Here is a 21,384-nt window from a genome sequence, read left to right on the forward strand (position 1 = left end):
TTGTTATTTGCAAAATTGCCACATGCAATAATGTTCTTATAGTCGCACATTTAACCAATCCCACTTTTTCAATGACAGATAAGTATAACTCATTTGTTTGTTAATCAGCTTCTCCGTCTTTACACGACAATTGTAATTTGTGAGTCATGCCATGCATGCCACCCCTTGTGTTACATGGTAACTATACTATCTATAGATGCAAACATTGATTCACGGTAATAAGATGGTCTTTCAGTTATGTGATAAGCTGCTCGCAGCATGTGGAAATAGTACCGTCTGAGCTGACGAGAGACCGAGCCCTTCTATCCTGGAGACTGTTTGGAATAACTGTTTGTTATAAGTCATTCTCTTAGCTACCTAAAGAATAGTCAATGGTAACCTGGCAGCATTTCTACTATGGAAATGGACACAAGGAAGTATCAGGTAGCCTAAATGCAGCTAGAATAACATGAATAGTGTAGCTGGGATGAATGAACACTCACTGACACCAAGCTCCTTAGGTAGGTCCTGTTTGTGTTCCTCATACCTAGGATTATTATATGGTATGTGTGCACCTGCCCAATTCATTCACAAGACACAATTACTCTGTCTACTGTGGGCATATTAGTAAATTGCTTTTCTATTCAAACAGCTGTGCAGCATGAGGATAAAATATTACATGAATTCAAGGATCAGATCCCCTTGTCTTACCTTTTGACATTTTATGTCAATGTGAATATGTAGATTAGCCATATATTTGTAATACAATTCCCTGCCTAAAGCTGGATACACAGACGACGTATCATAAAAGATATCATTCCGACGTGGATTGGTTAGGGTACACATCTAATCTATCTTTTACAGTTAACCTGGGCACACATTAGATGATCCTGGATCATGGCCGATGGGACAACCGATATAACGATACATCAGTCGCCCGTACAGACTGAATAATAAAGCGTGCGACCGCGCAATAATTAATTCATTAGTCGCATTCAGCTGCATGCTGTAGGCCGCCGGCCCGTGCAGCACAGCAGATTGGACAACCCTGACGTTGGCACACAGGAGCGCGCAGCAGCATATTGTGCACACTACCCGATGTGCACAATATTTTGGTCTGTTCCTCCGGATTGGACGACATATTGCCTAGTGTATACCCAGCTTTAGCTGCATACACACGGGGTGGGAACTGCACATAAGCGTTAGTACTGTGCATCACCTGCCTGAGATAAGCAGATGTAGATCTGTCACCATCACACATTCTAATTATCCCAAACTTCATTTACCAACAAGACTGATAATAAAACATTTGCCACATTAATGATAAAAACATGAAAGCAAAGTCAGAGTTTTTTTCTGTATTTATTTTGGTAAGAAAACTGTATGTACAAACATCTTTTGCAGCAACACAATTCCATATTTATAAAAGAAATACACAGTCTTAAGACAAATAAGACATGAGAAATGTGACTGCACTGCACTTTGGCCTTGATTTTTCGAAATGGTGAAAAGATTACTGAATATCCTATGTTCTACATGGTTCCTGCCATTCACATGGAGGGGAGAATGTGCCAGCAACCGTAGACAGTAAAATAAATTATTGCTTGTAGTAAGTGAGATGGCGGATGATGAAAGCATCACTAATAACACTCAGCAGTTTATAGAGATTCACAGACATTCCTTCTCCTTCCGCTCACTACAGACAGTGAGATATTTACAGTAATCGCTGCACATGTAACTAATCAGATTCTTTTGTAACCCATAACAACCAGACTGGTTTTCTGTTTTAAGCAATTCTAGATAAATGGCAGATCCACCTGCTTGGATGCTATGGGCTACAACGCCTTCTGCGAATACTAAAGCTACCATATGCTTTCCTTACTACCCTGCCGCATGTACAGCTGGCATCATCACCCACATGGGCTTCACATTGCATGGTAGAGCGGAATATTTATTTCAGTTAGGAAAAATTTCACCATTTAAAAAAAATCTCATAGTGGCTTGTCATTGCAGGGGAGGTCTGAGACATACACATATCCCTGCAGCCAATAAGAACCTTGTTTTGGTCAACCTACTAGAGGACCATAGACTGTGGATTCCCAAGGAGTAGTGGGGCGAGCCTAAGTAACGCTCTGACAGGTATGTTCAGGTCCTGGAATTTCAGCAGCAGCTCAGAAAAACTATTACGTCCTGTAAGAAAAACAAACAAAAAAGAACAGATAAAAGGGATCCTCCTTAATCACTTTTCCACCAAATAGTAGAACTGAACAAAACCCACATCTGCAGTTCAACTTCACAGCACCTGCACTCATTATCCACCTGGTTTTATCCTGGGCAATATCAAATGTAAATACAGTACCTCTGTGAAGGATGCTTGCTATAAGCAGATGTAATACATGCCTAACTGTTATAGGCCAAGTAAAACCCACAGTGTCTCTTCCGTGCAAGAGGCGAGAGATCACACTTCTTGTCGTATAATATCTTGTTGTACTGAAGATGGAGAACGATGCACAGTAATCTAAGGTGAGGATTAGGAAGCCCAACCACCCTACAAATGTAAGCAAGGTTTCCTTTGATCATGTTTAGGGGTAGTAACTACATGGCTCCCTCCTGTTGCCTCCTATATTGCAACGTGCTGCTGTAAGTCCTAGTAGCCAAAATGGCTAAAAACCTCTTATCAGCTCTTATCAGGTAATGAATATTAAGGAACATTTCCATACGTTATATATAAAGAAGGCTTTTATATAATATGCAGAGGAAGTGCGATTTGTCTTTTATCTCATCTTACGGAATACGCTGCACATAACCTATATGCTATACATTTTCTTAGTAGTCTAAAATGTAGTAAGAAACTTTAGTCCCTATGCCGGTCATACAGTATGTCCTGACACTGAAGTCGAGTAAGAACCTAGAAATGCAGTACTGAGAGACCTTTTGCTTTAATCAGCCTGTCAGTGGACTCACTCGGACACATGGCTGCAAATCACGGTAAAGCATATGAAGCTTGATAGAGGGATGCAAGGGGTGCTGGAAAATTGAGAAATTACTCATAATTACCTTCTAGTGTTCCCCCCAATACATCCTTTGGCGCTGGCATGGAGTAGTAAACCAAGAAACAGGCCAACATACTGAGTTGAGAGTCGTCGACTGGCTGACCAGCTAAATACGAGTGTAGGGAGACATCCCCCCCACCTGTTAGGAAACAACAACATGACAGGTGGACAAGTCAATTCAATCTCTTTATTCCCAACAATGTTATATTTTGGGCAAACGAACAAAATATAAACTCCGGGTGGGACCAGTACACTCCAATAAGAGAAAAGGTCAAGGATGGGCCAGTTGAACCATGAAATTCATGGTCCCACACTGCATGTAAAGATTCTGAGAAGATCCTCAGGATGATCGTAATATTTTCCATTTAGTACATCTACAATCCCCTGGTGCAGACTGAGTTGACAAAGAGGAGGGGAAGTTGCTGACTGGTTGAACCAAGAGGCATCAATTTGGCAGGCAGCGCCACTCATAATGAGGCAGAATAAATTACAGGTTTGTTTAGGGCAGCCTGGGATAGGGAGCAGTATGTACTTCGAGGTGTGCATAGCCTGCAGATGGAGAACCTGGCAAGCCTGGGTAACAATCTCCTTCCAAAATGGTTGAGGTTTAGGGCAGGAACGCCATACATACAAAACAAGACCCCTGCTGGCTGCAATTCTTCCAACAGGCACCTGATGCATCAGGATAGATATCCTGGAATAGAGAGTCGATTTGGGAGCAAAGCAAAAATAAATTCAGCAGGTCATTTTGTATCTGGAACAAACCATGCTGCAGTGCAAGAGGTGCAGATACATTTATTATTTTTACACGCAGGGAAAATATGCTCTGCTTTTGCATGTAGCCCACACATGCTGGACAGATGCATTGTTACACTACAATTTAGATTTGAGCTTGGATACACAGTTTTACCCAGGTGCACAGTTACAGACTTGTTTTATGGGAGGTACTGGGCACCCAAAACAATTGCAACAATTATTGCCCATCACACATTGCACATCTCCAGACGGGTGTGGTATGGAAGATCGACCACACTTAGGTCGACAGGGATTCTAGGTCGACAGGGATTCTAGGTCGACATGAGTTTTTAAATGTTATTTGGTGTTGTTTTCGCCGTACAGTGACGGGGAACCCCAGTTAGTGCCATGTGTCCGCGCGCCATGCTTCGGGCAAGGTTACCATTCCGAATCATAGTCCACATGGATGGTAAAGTATGATAAAGTTCAAAAAAATAAATTTTTTTTTGGAAAAACTCATGTCGACCTAGAGACTGGATACCTCTCCAGACACAGGAGCCATGTGACCTATTGTTGATTGCACGGATTGTTTTTCATATAGTGAAACCAAACAGTCAGAACTCCTAGAACTTTAGTGAGTTGAGAATGTCTGCTTTAGGTCAGTAGAAAAGGTTACATGTACGAGCATATTCAAAACCCCACAGCTAAATAAATAGCGCCTAAAATCAGAGTCCCACTGATTCTGTGTAAACTGCGGAATCAATTGGTCTTCCCTGCACGTGAGCCCCTGACTGTGCTGTTTTCTCACAGACTTTACCCTGCAGCTCACCCTGCAGCTCACAGCGCTTGAAAAGAAAATTCCCCCATCAGGGATTCATGCGCAAGGTAATCCCCGCTAACTGAATTGGATCAGAGCAGCAATTAGCAATTGAAAATGCCCAGTAATCGGAATATCCATTGGGTGTCGTAAATACAGGGATCACTTGAGTCAGGACCATAGCAGAAGATGGTGAAAAGCTGTATTACACATAGGACACTAGACGGAGATGCATCTTAATCTTATGGTGCTTGCAGTTGCAAAAAGGGATGAGTATCAGCTTTCCGGACAAGGGCGGCGGTATTTCTGAAACAGCGCATTTTGTGAACTGCTCGCGTGATGTGAGAGGTGAACGTCGGCTACAAAGGTGCCAACCCTCACGGTTGGCCAACACGCTACAGTGGAGCAGCTCAATGTCAAAATGAACCTGAGGGCTACCAGACGTGGTTTCTAAAACGACAGTTCAGCCCGTCTAGCTGCTGTCAGTGCATAAGGCCCTTTAAATACAGTATAGCCTTTACCTCCCTTCAGACACAGGTTGTGGAACAAGAATTAGCGTGCAAAATTCAATTTGCATTTTAGCATATTCAAACCACTCTACTTATGCACACTGAACATCAGTTGTTTTGAACATAGACCCCTTTACCTTGCAGCCATTCGTCTAAGGTGTTGTCAATAGTACATTTCATCACCGGTAGAAACTCTGAGTTCATGAAGAGTCCACGGTTAAAATTCCTCTTCATCCGTTCCTGAAGTTTCTGGGAGTTGAAGAAATCTAAAACCAATTTTATCTGCCATAATTCAAAGGTCTCTGTAGTTTCTCTCCTTTCTAGTCTTCGCACAGCCTTAAGGAGAAAGAAAAGATCTACTTACTCCTATAATATGTGGGGCAATATCAATCTGGATCTGCAATACCTTTTGGAAGTCCGTACTTAACCATGTCTGTACCTTTATACAGGGACTTATGTGCAACCATACCACTGCTACCCTACACAGCAGATAAATGCCGTGCCCAGAGAAAAACAAGCAATCCCTTTCTAAAACTTGCATAATATATTATTTAAAAAAATGAAGAGTCACCTGGTCAATAGCAATGTAAGCAGGAAGCATCTCGGGGTTCTCTTGGGTTACACACTCGTACAAGATGGAGGAAAACAGGTCCAGGATCTCTTGTTTCTGGCAATATAAAACAATTCATTAGTTTTCCATGATTAAAGTCCACTGAATAAAGCAGATACTTGAGCCGTACCAACTTTTTCAAAGGAAAACGCAAACACATGAAGAAAGAGCTACCTATTGTCTATCATATTCTATGAGACAAGAAGTGTCCATCCGTAGGGTAAGTAGCTAATGTGTCAGGGACTTTTCACATGCAGCAAACCCTTATTGGGTTTGTCCAGTCAATACAAATAAGGAGCACATTCAACACTTTGTGGATCCTGAAAAAACAGTCAGCAGTGTACATGGTAAGGTGTTAATTTGCAACATCCAAACTTCGTGGACGACATTATTACCACTAAGTGGACACATGCAAAAAAAAAAAAAAAAAAAAAAAAAAAAAAAGACGAGTTATGGTAGACTTACAATTTGTTAACTCTTGCTTCTATGTCCATAGGGTCCACAGGGTAACATTGGGGTTATAGGTGGTAGGATCAGCTTCTGCGCACCATATCGTTAAACCTTTTCAGATATCCCAGGATGCCTGGGTCCCTCTCCCTATAACCTTGCCTCCATGCTCAGGCAGGTCAGTTTTGTTAAGAAGCCCAAAGCAGGAAGAGGGGGTCAAGAGAGAAGAAAGACTTGGCACACATAAGAACACATTCTCACACACAGGAGAAGGGAACCATCAGTGCTGCAAGTATGGCGGTACGGGGCGTTACGGCGTACCGGTAAGAAATTCCCAGCTGGTATGCCATACTGCCAAGCCGTCCACCATACCTGCAGCCCGCTGCTGTGTGGGGATCGGTATGAAATACCTCCAATCAAAATCCCGACAGCAATTGACCGACGGTCAAAATCCCGCCATAGAAAATACTGACATTTAAAATACCAACATGTAAAATACCGACATGCGGTTTTCATTGTTTTTGTGTGTGTATATGTCGACATAGGTCGACATGGACACCATATAAGTGTGCTGCGCTCGGCACACTATTATATTCCCCCTCCAGGTCCACTGAGATGGTAAAGTATGAACAAGTCGGTTTCAATTAAAAACTCATGTCGGCATTTTGACCTTGTCGGTATTTTACATGTCGGTATTTTGACCTTGTCTGTATTTTAAATGTCAGTATTTTGTCCATGCCGGTATTTTGACCGTCGGTCAATTGCTGTCGGGATTTCGACCGTCGGGATTTTGTTTGGAGGTAAATTGACTGCATCCCGCTGTGTGAGGGGAGAAGAGAGCAGCGCAGCGCCTCTCCTGTCCCTCAATGCTCTGTGATGTGTCCGGTCTCCAGCGGCCGCAGAGTGAATCTCAATAAGGCACCGGTTTGTTAGACAATCAGAGCTCGCGGACCGGCAGCCAAACGAACCAGCCCCTCATTTGAGATACTCGCCGCTGGAAACCGGACTTCACGAACATTGAGGGGCAGGAGAGGCACGCGCTGCGCTCTCCTCCCCTCACACAGCAGAAGCAACAGTGAGCAGCAGGGAGGGGGGGCACTCGGGGGCATTTGTGCATCTAGCACCGTGGGGGCACATCAGGCACTGTAGGAGCATATCTGGCATGGTGGGGGCGTATCTGGCACGGTGGGGGCATATGTGTATCTGGAACTATTGGGGGCATGTGTGTATCTGGAACTATTGGGGTCATATGTGTATCTAACCCCCCCAAATGTGTATCACGCCCCCATTTTCATTGGCCATGGCCCATGTGGCATTTGGTCACACCCATTTGCGTGCCAAAAAAATCGTGCCAGTAGACATTTTTTCTACTTGCACCACTGGGAACCAGTGACCAAAGCCGCAAACCCATATAAGCCAAGTGTGTTAGGGTGGGTGCTGTGGACTCTATGAACCTTGAAGAAAGAGAGTTAACAAGGGTAAGTCACCATAACTCTCCTTTTCTTCTTCGAGTTCCATAGGGCTCCACAGGGATGTCCTAAAGCAGTACTTTAAGGGTAGGGACCTCCTGAGTGAATAGTAGAATCTGGCATCCAAATGAAGCATCCTGGGAGGCAAATGTATCAAAGGCATAGAACCTAAGTGTGGACAAAAGACCACGACGGTCCTACAGACCAAGTAGAACGAACAGAGATCGAAGCAGGGACTGGAAAATCAGCTTGAGAGTATGCTTGTACAATAGCCATTTTAATCCATCTGGCCAGAGTCTGTGTATTAGTTGGCCAACCACATTTGTGAAAACCATAAAGGATGAAGAGGGAATCCGATCTCCAAAGTTAACTGGTCCATTCTAGATAGATACAAAGAACTCTAACTAAATCCAGAAAACTCTCTGCAGCTGAGAGATTTGGTGAGGCGAAGGATGGAACCACAATTTCCTTATTCAAGTCTTAGGCAGGTAACCTGGTCGAGTACGAAGTACAGCCCTGTCTGGATGAAAAATCAGGAAAGTAGGGCAACAGGAAAGAGCACCCAAATCGGACACCCATCTGGCAAATGCAATGGTCAGAAGGAATAAGGTTTTTGCAGTTAACCATTTCAGATCAACTGAGTACAAAGGTTGAATAGCGTCCAGAACCACAGACAGATCTCACTGAGCCACTGGAGGACCTTATGGATGCTGGATCCGGAGAACGCCCTGGAGGTAGGTGCAAACATCCGGATACGGAGCAATCCTATGTTTAAACCATACGGACAAAGCAGAAATATGCACACGCGTACTGACACTCCCACACACACTGGGATAGACAATTATGGGGACAGCCCCCAATAAGGCCCTTTGTAGAGACAGAGAGAGAGTATGCCAGCACACACCCAGCGCCACTGGACACTGGAATAAAATCCCAGACTGTACAGCGCTCTTTTATAGAATAAATAATACACTCACTGCGCCAATTAAATGTGCCCCCCCCTTTTTTTTTTGCCCTCCGTACTTGCTCAGCAGGGGAAAGTCCGGGGAGCAGCTTCTCTGCAGCTTGCTGTGGAGAAAAATGGCGCTGGTTAGTGCTGGAGGATCAAGCTCCGCCCCCTCAACGGCGGGCTTCGGTCCCGCTCAAATTCTTTATACTGGCGGGGGGGTTTCAATATACTGCCTCCGCAGTATCTAATATATTAGCCAGTGTCCCTTGAGGTTAATATTGCTGCCCAGGGCGCCCTCCCTGCGCCCTGCACCCGTACAGTGCCTTCTGTGTGGGTACGTGTGGGAGCAATGGCGCGCGGCTCTGGGACGAACAGCGAGGACGACACCTGTGTTCCGACCCTCTGGAGCTAATGGTGTCCAGTAGCCTAAGAAGCAGAGCCTATCAGTTAAGTAGGTCTGCTTCTCCCACGATGCAGGGAGCCTGTTGCCAGCAGTGCTCCCTGAAAATAAAAAACCTAACAAAAAGTGTTTTCAGAGAAACTCAGTAGAGCTCCCCTGCAGTGCATCCAGTCTCCTCTGGGCACAGGATCTAACTAAGGTCTGGAGGAAGGGCATACAGGGAGGAGCCAGTGCACACCCATCTAAAGTCTTTAGAGTGCCCATGTCTCCTGCGGAGCCCGTCTATACCCCATGGTCCTTACGGAGTCCCCAGCATCCTCTAGAACATAAGAGAAAAGTAGTTAGTCGTCCAGGTAGGTAAGCATTCTGACTCCGTGATGATGCAGTTGTGCTGCCATGACTGCCATAACTTTTGTAAAAATTCTGGGTGCCGTAGACAGCCTTAGCAGCAGTGCCTGGAATTGATAATGTTGGTTGCATATAGCAAAACGCAGGTATTGTTGATACAAGGGAGCAATAGGGATATGCAGATATGCATGCTGTATATCTAGGGTGTCAAAGTCAGAAAAATGTCTTAGTGCACACTGCCATATTTGCACCGCACACTGGTCCGTGCTGCGCATGCGTACGCTCTCCCGTGGAAGCGCATACCCGCAATAGCGTGCACTCGCACGCGCAGTATGCGCATTTACGGTAGAGTTTATGTGATCGTAGCGTGCGACTCATTCGTTACAAAAGTTCACAATTAATGTAGTTTATAGATCATGTTCCCCTCAATAGTTTCTGTAAGTTTGGTTTAGATAGAATGTCCCTGAGCGGAGGAATCCCTCTTTGTATTGCACGAAGGGTCTAACAGGAGTCATACAGCAGTGTTTGGTACCCATCGGAAGAGTATTTAATTAGCAATATTCCGGTGTTGGTTTGGAGCGTATTAATCGCTCGTGCGAATAGTTATGGACATAAGAAGTTTATGTCCATTTCTATGATTTGCACATACTCAGGTATGCGGCGGGAAACCCAGTTCCCCACCCACCTGAGCTGTTGGAAATCAGCACAGCCCACCTGTATGAATCAACCTATGACCTTTGGTTACAGTACAGGGCCGAATTCCTGTGTCCAATAAACTGTAGGATTGTAGGGACTAGGAGATTGCATTGTGTGTGGGGCATAAATAGGCAGACCGACCACATCCAGCTCTCACTCTCTCATCAACGGTTATCTGCTGATAATCGGGAGCTGGATATCGAGGCGCAGGCGATCATACCCTTTGTGCGTAAGTTCTCTCCGTAATCATTGTCTTTCTGTGAGCCAATTTCTCTCTCTCTCTCTCTCTGTGTCTATTTCTCTCTCTCTATTCTCTCTTTTCTCTCAAATCTCCCCTAGACTAAACTTTATAGTATTGTATTATATTGTGTTAGACCAGGATAGCATTGTAGTTTATCCCTTAGTTAGGTGTTTGGTTAGGAAGTCTTTGTTATATTGTAGTGTATCATTTGTACTGTTACTCTTTTACAAGTATACTAGATATAATACAGATTATAGGCTTTGGAACCCTAAACCAGTATCAGTGTATTTACTATAGTATTAAGTGTTCACTTGAGCGTCGGTGACGCTCAAACAGCTTTGTAGATAGTCAGGTTACACAAGGTTGCATTTACACCCTGTATTCACATTAAGGTATTCTGTGTGTTTCATCGGTATAAGGTTTAATATCAAGGTATAGTGTTGTGAGCGTCTGCACCGCTGGTGACCTCCTCGTGGTCTCTAGCGTATGCTACGTTACAGCGAATCTTTCCCCTAGACATAACCAATAACGTGTCCTGTGATCACTAGGCCGTGAGCGAACGTGACGCTTGAGCGTCTCGCTTACCGCTGAGCGATCGTTACGCAAATAGCGTACCATTACGGTACTTCTTGAGCAAACAGCGTACAGTGTTCTTAGCTTCATAAAGGGTTGTTTATACGACAAGGAATTTAGTAATTGTCAATTGCGGGCTCGTCCGGTCCTTTTCACATCTGCACTAGGTAGATCAGCGGACATTATCCCTCCAGCAAAGGGTGGGAGGTTGTCTCATAGTGCTGGCGGGATAAGCGTCTGCTTCGCTTAGGTAAAGAGTGCTGAAGGAATCCGGTAACCGGAAGTAAGAACAAAACGCTTGTGTCTTTTAAAACTGTTTATTTTTCTTTTGTCTTGCGTACGCATATATCTGCATTTCTGTTTCATTTTCGTATATCACTATTCCTGTTTGCCAAATTTTATAGTTGATAGAAAGTGCTAAAAAGAGATTTGCTGTTATTTAAAAGTAGAGGTAATAGTTAAAGTATAGAACAAACACACGGTTTGTCTGAGATACAAGGCAGTCAGTGTGGATTGCGGTAGATGATCAGGGATCATCTACATTGATAAATAAATATATTGTGTTACGGTGGATCCTTTGCATTGCGTACACGTGTCGCTAACAAAGACTAGCGTACGCAATCCAAAAGGCAGACGCACGCAGCGTTCATTACGCAACGTAGCGTCTGGTTACGCCCACGTAGCCCAAGTCACGAAAAGTTGAATTAGCGCAAAGCGATAATTAGCGCAAAAGCGATAAGTAACGCACAGCGGTAGATAACGCGACGCGGTAAATAACGCAAATCTATTTTTTGGAAAATCTGAAATTTAGTTTAACAGATCCTGCTCCTAATTGGTAACACTTTTGGCCTGAAGACAATTTCTGCGCAGAAATAGATATAGAAACAAAGTGTACATGTGTTGAGTGAGTGTGTTTTGTATACAAAAGTTTATATAACTTTAAGGTGGAACCAAAAGGAAAGTCGGGTACTCGTCAAGGGACATACGTGTAAGTGACATATACGGTGGCCAGGGAGGCATCCCTGGTTAAATAATATTTGAGCATTAGAGTATAGCGGACCATAAGGTAACAAGACCAGGAGGTCATAAGGAACAAGACCAGGAGGTCGTAAGGTAAAAGGTCCGCTATAAAAGTCCAGTGGCACAACGCCTGGGGTGTTGGTGCAGAACCCATATAGGCCATAAGCTCTTGCTGAAGGAATCGCGGCCGGAAACATCGATTCCATTGGTCTTTCAGTACATGACAAGTAGTGCTCGTGTACTGAACGATTGGACCACACGTAATTGTGTGCAGTAGTTAGTAATCTGACCTAAATACCATTAGAGTAAAGTGGTCACAAACGCTATTTGTACATTCTGACGTGATTTGTGTAATTTTTTATTTTTGGAAGGGAAGTTCGCTGGTCACTCAGGAACTATCTAACAACCCCAACTTTACTGGAAAGAGTAAGTGTCCTGCGGGTAACCCTCATATGTTCCAGTAAACTGAAGGTTCCATAGGGGCCCTGTATCGAGTACGCTGGCATCATAACGGTGTTTACAGGTCGTATTGGTCGAGGTGGGCGAGTGAGTGGGGTACTCGGTAAACCGCCACCGCCGGCCTACTGTGGAGTAATTTGGTTGTCTGAAAAGGCTTGCTGAAAACCTTGATACAGAAAATCCAAGGAGGACTAAGCAACACCTACAGACTATGGGGGCCAGTTGCTCAGGTAGGGGGCGATCAACCCTGGTTCAGGTTGATTCTGTGAACCGACCAGTTGGGTCGGCACGATATGTAATGTGTGAAAAATATGGAATTCACACCGAATCTTTATGTGATGAATGGGAGAGAATGACTGTACAAGACAGGGACAAGTTCCCAAGAATAGGTAGCTTCAGTCCAGAGGTGTTACAAAATTTAAGGAGGAGGATATGTCTCGTAAAATCAGCAAAGAGACGAATTCAGCATCATGATTATTTACAGTTATGGCACCAGGAAGGTGAGATACAGAGAGGTTTGGCTCTGGCGGCGGGATCTGGGGCAGTCAGGAAGTTGATTGCCACAGCTCCTCCCCCACCATACATTGCAGGAGAGAAGTTGATTGCGGAGAGAAACGCACAGGGTTGTAAAACACAAACTCTTAGTAACACTGTAAATGTTAATGATGTTAACCAAATAACTCATGCAAGTATTAACCCGTGCAAGATGTACCCTGTTTTGAACCTTCCTCAGGAGTGTGATCAAGAAGACGATTCAGCAACAATTTCAGCTCTCTCTCTTGCAGCCACCATAGCAGAGACCACAGTAGGCACAGCGACACCCACGAGATTAGTGAAAGCCCCTAGCGGAGGGATAGGTGAGGTCGTGTCAACGGGTAAGTACGGCACCATGCACTACACTGAAACAATTGTACCACAACAAGCTGTAGAATCTACACAGGAAGAGGCTGTTAGAATTGCTCCTGTAAGGGTAATAGCAGTTCCCAATGGAAAAACAGATGTGTCTGGAGCCACTCCCATAAGGAACATTGCCATGTACACTCCATTTTCCAGAATGGAATTAAGAACAATAGTGTCTGAATTTCCTGACCCCAGGAAGGATTTAGTTGCTAGCCAAAAATACATCAGGGATTTAGGTAACACGGTAGAACCCAACAACAAGGATTGGCAGATACTGCTAAGAGCTTGTTTACCTTCCAATGTTGATGCAACTCAGTTTTTAGCTGATTGTGCATTGGATAAAGATGTACCGCTTACAGACGTGTACAATAAGGATAATGTAAAAAGGATAAATTTACAGCTAAAAGAGTATTTCCCAGCCGTTGTTAAATGGAATAAAATATTTTCCATTAAGCAAAAGGAGTCCGAAACGGCAATAGAATATTTTCACCGGGCACTATTAGAAATGGCAAAGTACACTGGTATAGAAGACATAAAGACCAACCCAAACCATCGAGAAGTAGCAGTATCTGTACTGATGGATGGTTTGAAAGAAACATTAAAAGCTAGGGTACAGACCACGCAGCCATGTTGGCGAGGTCTGTCAGTGTCCACCTTGAGAGAGGCTGCTATTGATCACGACAGAAATATCACTAGGCACAGGGAGTCGCAAAGTGATAAGTTGATGTCCGTAAGTATACAGGCGCTGACCACAAGGCAGCCTGCGTATGTACCACCGAATCCTGTGGGTAAGGCAAGTGTAATAACATGTTTTTCTTGTAACAAACCAGGACATTTTGCACGAGACTGTAGAGTAAGAAATGTACAAAGATCTTTTCAACCCCCTAGACAACAACACCACACACGACATTGGGAGCAGGGTCCACAGAGGCGGAGTTTTGAGCCACATACAGGGGAAACAAAAAGATATCCCCCAAACAGAGATTGGCATGCCTCTGGTAGTTCCCAGCTAACTCCCTCACAAGTAGTTGCTGCCAGCGGGATTCAGGGAGGTCAGCATACCCAATAGGGGTGTGGCCATACCTGTAATCTGCAACCAGTTAAATTGATTGCCAGTCTTGGAAGCGAACCAGAGATTGCAATCAATGTAGCCGGTAAAACTTTAAACTTTCTTGTAGACACAGGGGCGGCCAAGTCAGTGATCAATTCGACAGTGGGCATGAGAACCACTGGTAGGACAGTTCCAGCCATAGGAGTGACAGGAGTAGTCCAGCACTACCCTGTTAGCAAACCAGCCGAGATTACAATAGGGCCTTTGCATACCAAGCATTCCTTTTTGCTGGCTGCATCGGCACCGACCAATCTCCTGGGAAGAGACTTACTATGTAAAATGGGTTGCGTCATTTATTGTACTCCTGAAGGTGTATTCTTGGACATCCCTGAGAATCACGCTCAGGAAGTACGAGACATGTTAGACTCCCCATCAAAATTAATGTCACATTCCATTATGACAAATAGGAATCCATCCCAAATAGAAGAGATGACATCTCAGATACCAGAGTCGCTTTGGACAAAAGATGGACAGGACACTGGATTAATGGCAAACGTAGCTCCAGTAGTAGTACAAGTAAAAGATGGTAGGATAGCTCCAAAAATCCCACAGTATCCTCTGAAGCCAGAGGTGGAGTTAGGAGTTTTCCCGGTAATAGAGCGCTTGCTACAACAGGGCATTCTAGTAAGAACGTCCAGCACAGCAAATAGTCCCATCTTCCCTGTTAAAAAGAGTGGGGGGAGGGGTTACAGGCTAGTGCAGGATCTAAGGGGGATTAACAAAATAGTCGAGAGTCAGTTCCCCGTAGTGCCTAATCCAGCTGTCATCCTAATGCAAATTCCTCCCACTGCCAAATTTTTCACTGTTATTGACCTCTGCTCCGCTTTCTTTTCGGTACCTCTGCACCCTGACAGCCAATATTTGTTTGCATTCACATACAGAGGAGTCCAATACACGTGGACTCGGTTACCCCAAGGTTTCATAGATAGTCCAAGTATATTTTCTCAGGCTTTGCATGATTGTTTACAGTCTTTCCAACCGGAAAGTGGATCAGTGTTGATACAGTACGTGGATGATCTACTGCTGTGTTCTGATTCATTGGAGGCATCCCTGAAGGATACGAAACAGCTCCTGTTTCATCTTTCAGACACAGGTCACAAGGTCTCCAAAGACAAATTGCAATTATGCCAAGCTAAGGTAAAATACTTGGGACACTGTCTAACACAAGGACTGAGACACCTGACCGCTGATAGAATCCAAGCCATTAGAGACATGACACTGCCACAAACCCAGCAACAGATCAGGACGTTTTTAGGAATGTGTGGGTATTGCCGTAATTGGATCCCAGGGTTTTCCATATTGGCGCTACCTTTGCAGGAAATGGTCTCTTCAAACAAACCTGATCGGATTTCGCATACAGACGAATCCGAAACAGCATTTGAGAGACTCAAACAGTGCCTAACGCAGGCACCAGCATTAGGTATGCCAGACTATGGGAAACCCTTTGAACTATACGGAACAGAAAGTGCTGGGTGCGCAGCAGGTGTACTAACACAAAAACACGGTGATGCCAGCAGGCCAATTGCATACTACAGCGCTCAGCTAGACACGGTAGCGCGATCCCTCCCCACATGCTTGCGTAGCGTTGCGGCGATAGCATTGCTAGTGACGAAAAGCGAAGATGTCGTGCTAGGCCACAACCTCACAATCCATACACCACATGCGGTATCGGCCTTATTGAATTCTGCCCAAACCAGACATGTCTCATCAGCAAGGTTTACGAGATGGGAATTGGCATTAATGGCCCCAGTAAACATCACCATAAGGAGATGCAGCGCATTAAACCCTGCAACATTTCTCCCAGGTGTGCCTGGACAGGCACAAAGGGTGGGAGGTGAGAGTGATGGGGAAGGAGGATTTAATGCAAAGGAAGATACACATGATTGTATGGAATATTTGACCCAAAATTTTACCGCAAGGCCTGACATCAGTGACAATCCACTAGAAGATGCAGAACTCACGTTCTACACGGACGGTAGTTGTCACAGACAGTCAGACTCGGGAGACTTGTGTACTGGATACGCAGTCGTAGATGACCAAGACACCATAGAAGCGGAACCACTAGGCCCACCTCACTCAGCCCAGGTTGCTGAACTGGTCGCCCTAACCAGAGCATGTGAATTGGCTAAGGGTAAGTCTGCCAATATCTACACCGATTCTAGATACGCGTTCGGGGTAGTACATGATTTCGGAGCGCTATGGCGTCTCAGAAATTTCATGACGGCAGCTGGTACACCGATAGCGCATGCAGCTCACATAAAAAGGCTTCTAACAGCGATACAGGAACCCGACAGAGTGGCTGTTATCAAATGTAAAGCACATACATATAGTCAAGACCCAGTATCCCTTGGTAACAGCCGAGCAGACGAAGCTGCAAAGCTTGCAGCTGCTACCCCCATACGGACAGACACCACACAACTGATGGTATTTAATACCATCAACACACAAAAGTTGTGTGAAATGCAGAATTTGTGTTCCACTCAGGAGAAGGCAGTCTGGAAGGCAAAGGGATATGGCCAGGAGTCCTCAGGGCTCTGGACGGATGGACATGGTAAACCAGTGGCCCCCAGGGCATACCTTCCGTGTCTGGCTGAAGCAGCTCACGGGCTGACTCATCTAGGCAAGGAGGGGATGTGCAAGTTGGTAAGAGCATACTGGTGCGCCCCAGGATTCTCCTCTCATGCTAGTAAAAGAGCAATGTCATGCCTTACCTGTCTGAGAAAGAATATTGGAAAAGCAATACCAACAGAACCATCCCATATCCCACCTGCCGGCGGCCCTTTCCAAGTAATACAAATTGACTTCATTCAATTACCCCCATGTAGAAATTTGAAATATGTACTTGTTTGCATAGATGTTTTCTCGAATTGGGTCGAGGCTTTTCCAGCAGCTACAAATACCGCTATGTTTACAGCTAAGAAAATTGTGCAGGAATTTGTATGTAGATATGGTATCCCTAGAATCATTGAAAGTGATAGGGGTACCCATTTTACAGGTGATGTCTTTCAAGGAATGTGTAAGTTGATGGGAATTGATAGCAAGCTGCACACTCCGTACCGTCCACAGGCGAGTGCGAAGGTCGAAAGAGTGAACAGCACTATTAAAAATAAATTGAGTAAAGTAATGGCAGAGACAGGATTGACGTGGCCAGAAGCTTTACCCATTGTTTTGTATAGCATCAGAACCACTCCCAGGTCCCCTCTTAATCTGTCTCCTTTTGAAATTCTGTTTGGTCGACAACCGCATGTCATGATTAACCCTCAGGATGATTTGAAATGTAACAATGAAGTAACTGTAAAGTACTTGATTAACATGAGTAAACAGTTGAGGAATCAAAATGATAATCTGAAGTTGGTGATTCCTGATTTACCAGATAGTAATTGTCATGACATTGAACCTGGGGATTATGTAATGATACGAAATTTTCTACGCTCAGGTTGTCTTATTGATAGATGGGAAGGACCATACCAGGTCTTATTGACTAGCACCACAGCATTGAAGGTTGCTGAGAGAGAGACTTGGGTCCATTCATCCCACTGCAAGAAGGTTGCTGATCCAGAGAAGTCCCGTGATAAGGAACAGACGGTAGAGGTCGTATCACTAGAGTGTCTGTTCCAGGAGGACTGAGGCGGCACCTGAGCCTTGAAGACCGAAAGCAGCTGTCGACTCCCCTCTCCCTTTTATTGTTTTCTCCACTTCCCATCCCCTCTCCCTTAAAATTTCTTTTTCCCCCTTCTCATTCTTCTCTATTTCCTCCTCAAAGATGGACTTGCCCCAAGAGACTGTGATCCGGATTTTGATGTTAACCATGATGTTGACCAGAACAGTCTGTTCCGGCGAGAGTACCATAGAGGTCGAAAGAGGTTCTGGAATGGGTTCCGATTATGATGATGGAGGCGTAGTTTTCCAAGATCAACCAAGCCAACAAGCAAAGGCGAGTATCAGAAAACGATCCGATAGAAGAAATTGTGATGGATTGTTAGCTGAGGAAAATTGTATCTGTAGGCTATGTGATAATCTGGTTGAAGATGGATGCATAAAGAAATGCCAATCTAGTTTTAATATCCATATGGACCGGCATCCATTGAGTGACTATCACTCTCTAGTGGGTAACGTGTTGAACCAAACAGATTGTTGGGTATGCTCTCAAGTACCTCAGGGTCACAGCAAATCAGGGCTAGTACCATTTCCTTTAACGTTAGGGGAGGTACTTGAGCTAAGTGGTGGGAGACCGGTGGACCGGAGGTTTAACATCTCCAGCCCTCCTAGTTTAAAGCTCCACCAATACCATGTGGATAGGTCCCTCATATGTTTTAACATCTCCAATCCCAGAAAACCGGGAAATTGGGAAGTGTCATGGAGCAACCTTACCATGACCTTTTCACACAGAGCAGATAGAATGCCTACAGATACAGAACTCGTACGCCACATAGCCAGTAGAGGAAAATCATTCCGGTATCGATATACCTTAGGAAATAGGATTACTAAAGTTGGAGAGGTATCACCAGGATACTGTGCACATATCGTACAAACTGATACGTGCATTAGACAGATGGAAGAATTAGGGTCAGGAGATTTCACCTGGAAGGTTTGTAACATGGTCATGTCCTTCTCCGTCCCTTATGTTCTCCCCGATGATGCATATTTCATATGCGGGAGAAAGGCGTACAAGTGGCTTGCCCCAAACTCTGAAGGATTGTGTTATATTGGAAAAGTATTGCCTGAAGTAATGACTGTTACACATGACAAAATGAAGGACATACACCGTGGTGCCCAAACTCCTTATACTCACACTCACTACGAGCACCTTGTTAAAAGACAACTGTCAGAAAGGTTAGAGCATCCGGCCTCTGATCTTATCCATGAATCCACCGGGATTCAGGTTCTGGTAGCGTTAGATTTCACTCGCACCGCTCGAGGTGTGATGAATTATAGATACATTTCCGCACTCGCCAATTTGTTAGATAATATCACTGAAATGTATGATGACACGTTTAGATACACTGGAAGGGAACTTCAAGCTTACAAAACAGAACTAGTTCAGCATAGGATGATTCTTAATTATCTTACAGCAGTAACAGGCGGATATTGTGTTACATTGGCAACACAGTACGGCATAAAGTGTTGCACGTATATCACAAATAGCACCGAGGATCCGGTAGAGGTCATAGACCAAAAGATGGACGATATTCTGCAATTAAAGTGGGAATTTCGTCGAAAACACAATCTCACCCTTGCTGCTGTAGGTAATGAGCTGACTAGTTGGGTGTCATGGTTGAACCCGCGAAATTGGTTCTCCGGTTTAGGAGACTGGGCTCAAGGAGTCATAATGGATGTTGGAAAGTTTCTCCTATGTATTTTGGGTGTCGTTATATCTATTGGATTGATATTTAGATGCGGGCAGGCTTTGATGAGGTGCAAGCAAAGTACGAAAGTGATGAGCTTAAGGAGTGAGGAAACTGTAATTAACCTGGATTTGATTTATGACCCAATGCTAGAAACCATGACGTAATGATGTAATGAGTATACGGTCCGCCTTTCACCCATTTCTATGTTTTCCTCCGAGGTACAAAGACCCACGTAGACGAAGGATTTGATGAGCCAAGGGGCCGACAACGGAAAGATGGAAAGAAGAAGAGCAGACGACCTGATAAACAAGATTTTGATGGACAATGCCATGGGTACCCCAGTTTCCCTAGGAACTTTAAAACCACGCTAGCCCAACATTTTTTTGTAAATCCATGGACGTTGTATGCTTTACTCACGATTTATGAGCAAAAGCACAAAGAAGAAGACTCCAATCAACCGACACCAATCAAGACCTCAATCGACGAACGTACATTACCCTGACATAGAATATCATTGCATTTTTCGTAAGTGTTCTTTATCTTCATCTCTGCAACCCTCAGGCAATAACACACATAGTCGATAGGGAATACAGGCACAGATAGCAGCAACCACATACCCCCCCCCAATTCATGTATCATCAACTAAAATGTGCATCCCCATTGTGTTACAACCACAGCCGAAATGAGCTCGGTAGAGTTTGACAGCCCATCCACAGACCTGTACCACAGGATAAGAAGGAATTCAAATGTATACTTCGCAATACCTCGAAGCTTGATTTACCACACGTACGGCACGATGATACATGACCCTCCAAACATGGACTCATACACACATGCTTCTACTTTCTCACTAGGTCATACCCTTTTCACACCTACTCCATTCTTCTTCCTTTCCCCACCATGGAAATCAATTAACCCCTGACTTACATTTTTCTCCTTAAATATTTTGTGGCAGTTATTATTGACTGCCAAAGGGTGGACTGTCAAAGTCAGAAAAATGTCTTAGTGCACACTGCCATATTTGCACCGCACACTGGTCCGTGCTGCGCATGCGTACGCTCTCCCGTGGAAGCGCATACCCGCAATAGCGTGCACTCGCACGCGCAGTATGCGCATTTACGGTAGAGTTTATGTGATCGTAGCGTGCGACTCATTCGTTACAAAAGTTCACAATTAATGTAGTTTATAGATCATGTTCCCCTCAATAGTTTCTGTAAGTTTGGTTTAGATAGAATGTCCCTGAGCGGAGGAATCCCTCTTTGTATTGCACGAAGGGTCTAACAGGAGTCATACAGCAGTGTTTGGTACCCATCGGAAGAGTATTTAATTAGCAATATTCCGGTGTTGGTTTGGAGCGTATTAATCGCTCGTGCGAATAGTTATGGACATAAGAAGTTTATGTCCATTTCTATGATTTGCACATACTCAGGTATGCGGCGGGAAACCCAGTTCCCCACCCACCTGAGCTGTTGGAAATCAGCACAGCCCACCTGTATGAATCAACCTATGACCTTTGGTTACAGTACAGGGCCGAATTCCTGTGTCCAATAAACTGTAGGATTGTAGGGACTAGGAGATTGCATTGTGTGTGGGGCATAAATAGGCAGACCGACCACATCCAGCTCTCACTCTCTCATCAACGGTTATCTGCTGATAATCGGGAGCTGGATATCGAGGCGCAGGCGATCATACCCTTTGTGCGTAAGTTCTCTCCGTAATC

The 21,384-nt window shown here is 44.5% G+C and overlaps 1 protein-coding gene across 2 annotated transcripts in view; it reads right to left on the bottom strand.

The window, feature by feature from the left end:
* Positions 1-1,322: 1,322 nt before the first annotated feature.
* ANAPC1 (anaphase promoting complex subunit 1) overlaps positions 1,323-21,384 on the bottom strand; it is a 365,074-nt gene continuing 345,012 nt past the window's right edge. For both annotated transcript variants that reach the window (XM_063918099.1, XM_063918098.1), the window contains exons 45-48: positions 5,665-5,760; positions 5,231-5,429; positions 3,037-3,171; positions 1,323-2,169 (exon numbers count right to left, since the gene is read on the bottom strand). In XM_063918099.1, the coding sequence (XP_063774169.1) occupies positions 2,054-2,169; positions 3,037-3,171; positions 5,231-5,429; positions 5,665-5,760 (546 nt within the window). In that variant the 3' untranslated portion in view covers positions 1,323-2,053. The remainder of the gene's footprint in view (positions 2,170-3,036; positions 3,172-5,230; positions 5,430-5,664; positions 5,761-21,384) is intronic.

This window comes from Pseudophryne corroboree, chromosome 4 (genome assembly GCF_028390025.1).
Source record: "Pseudophryne corroboree isolate aPseCor3 chromosome 4, aPseCor3.hap2, whole genome shotgun sequence".
Classification (NCBI taxonomy): Eukaryota; Metazoa; Chordata; class Amphibia; order Anura; family Myobatrachidae; genus Pseudophryne; species Pseudophryne corroboree.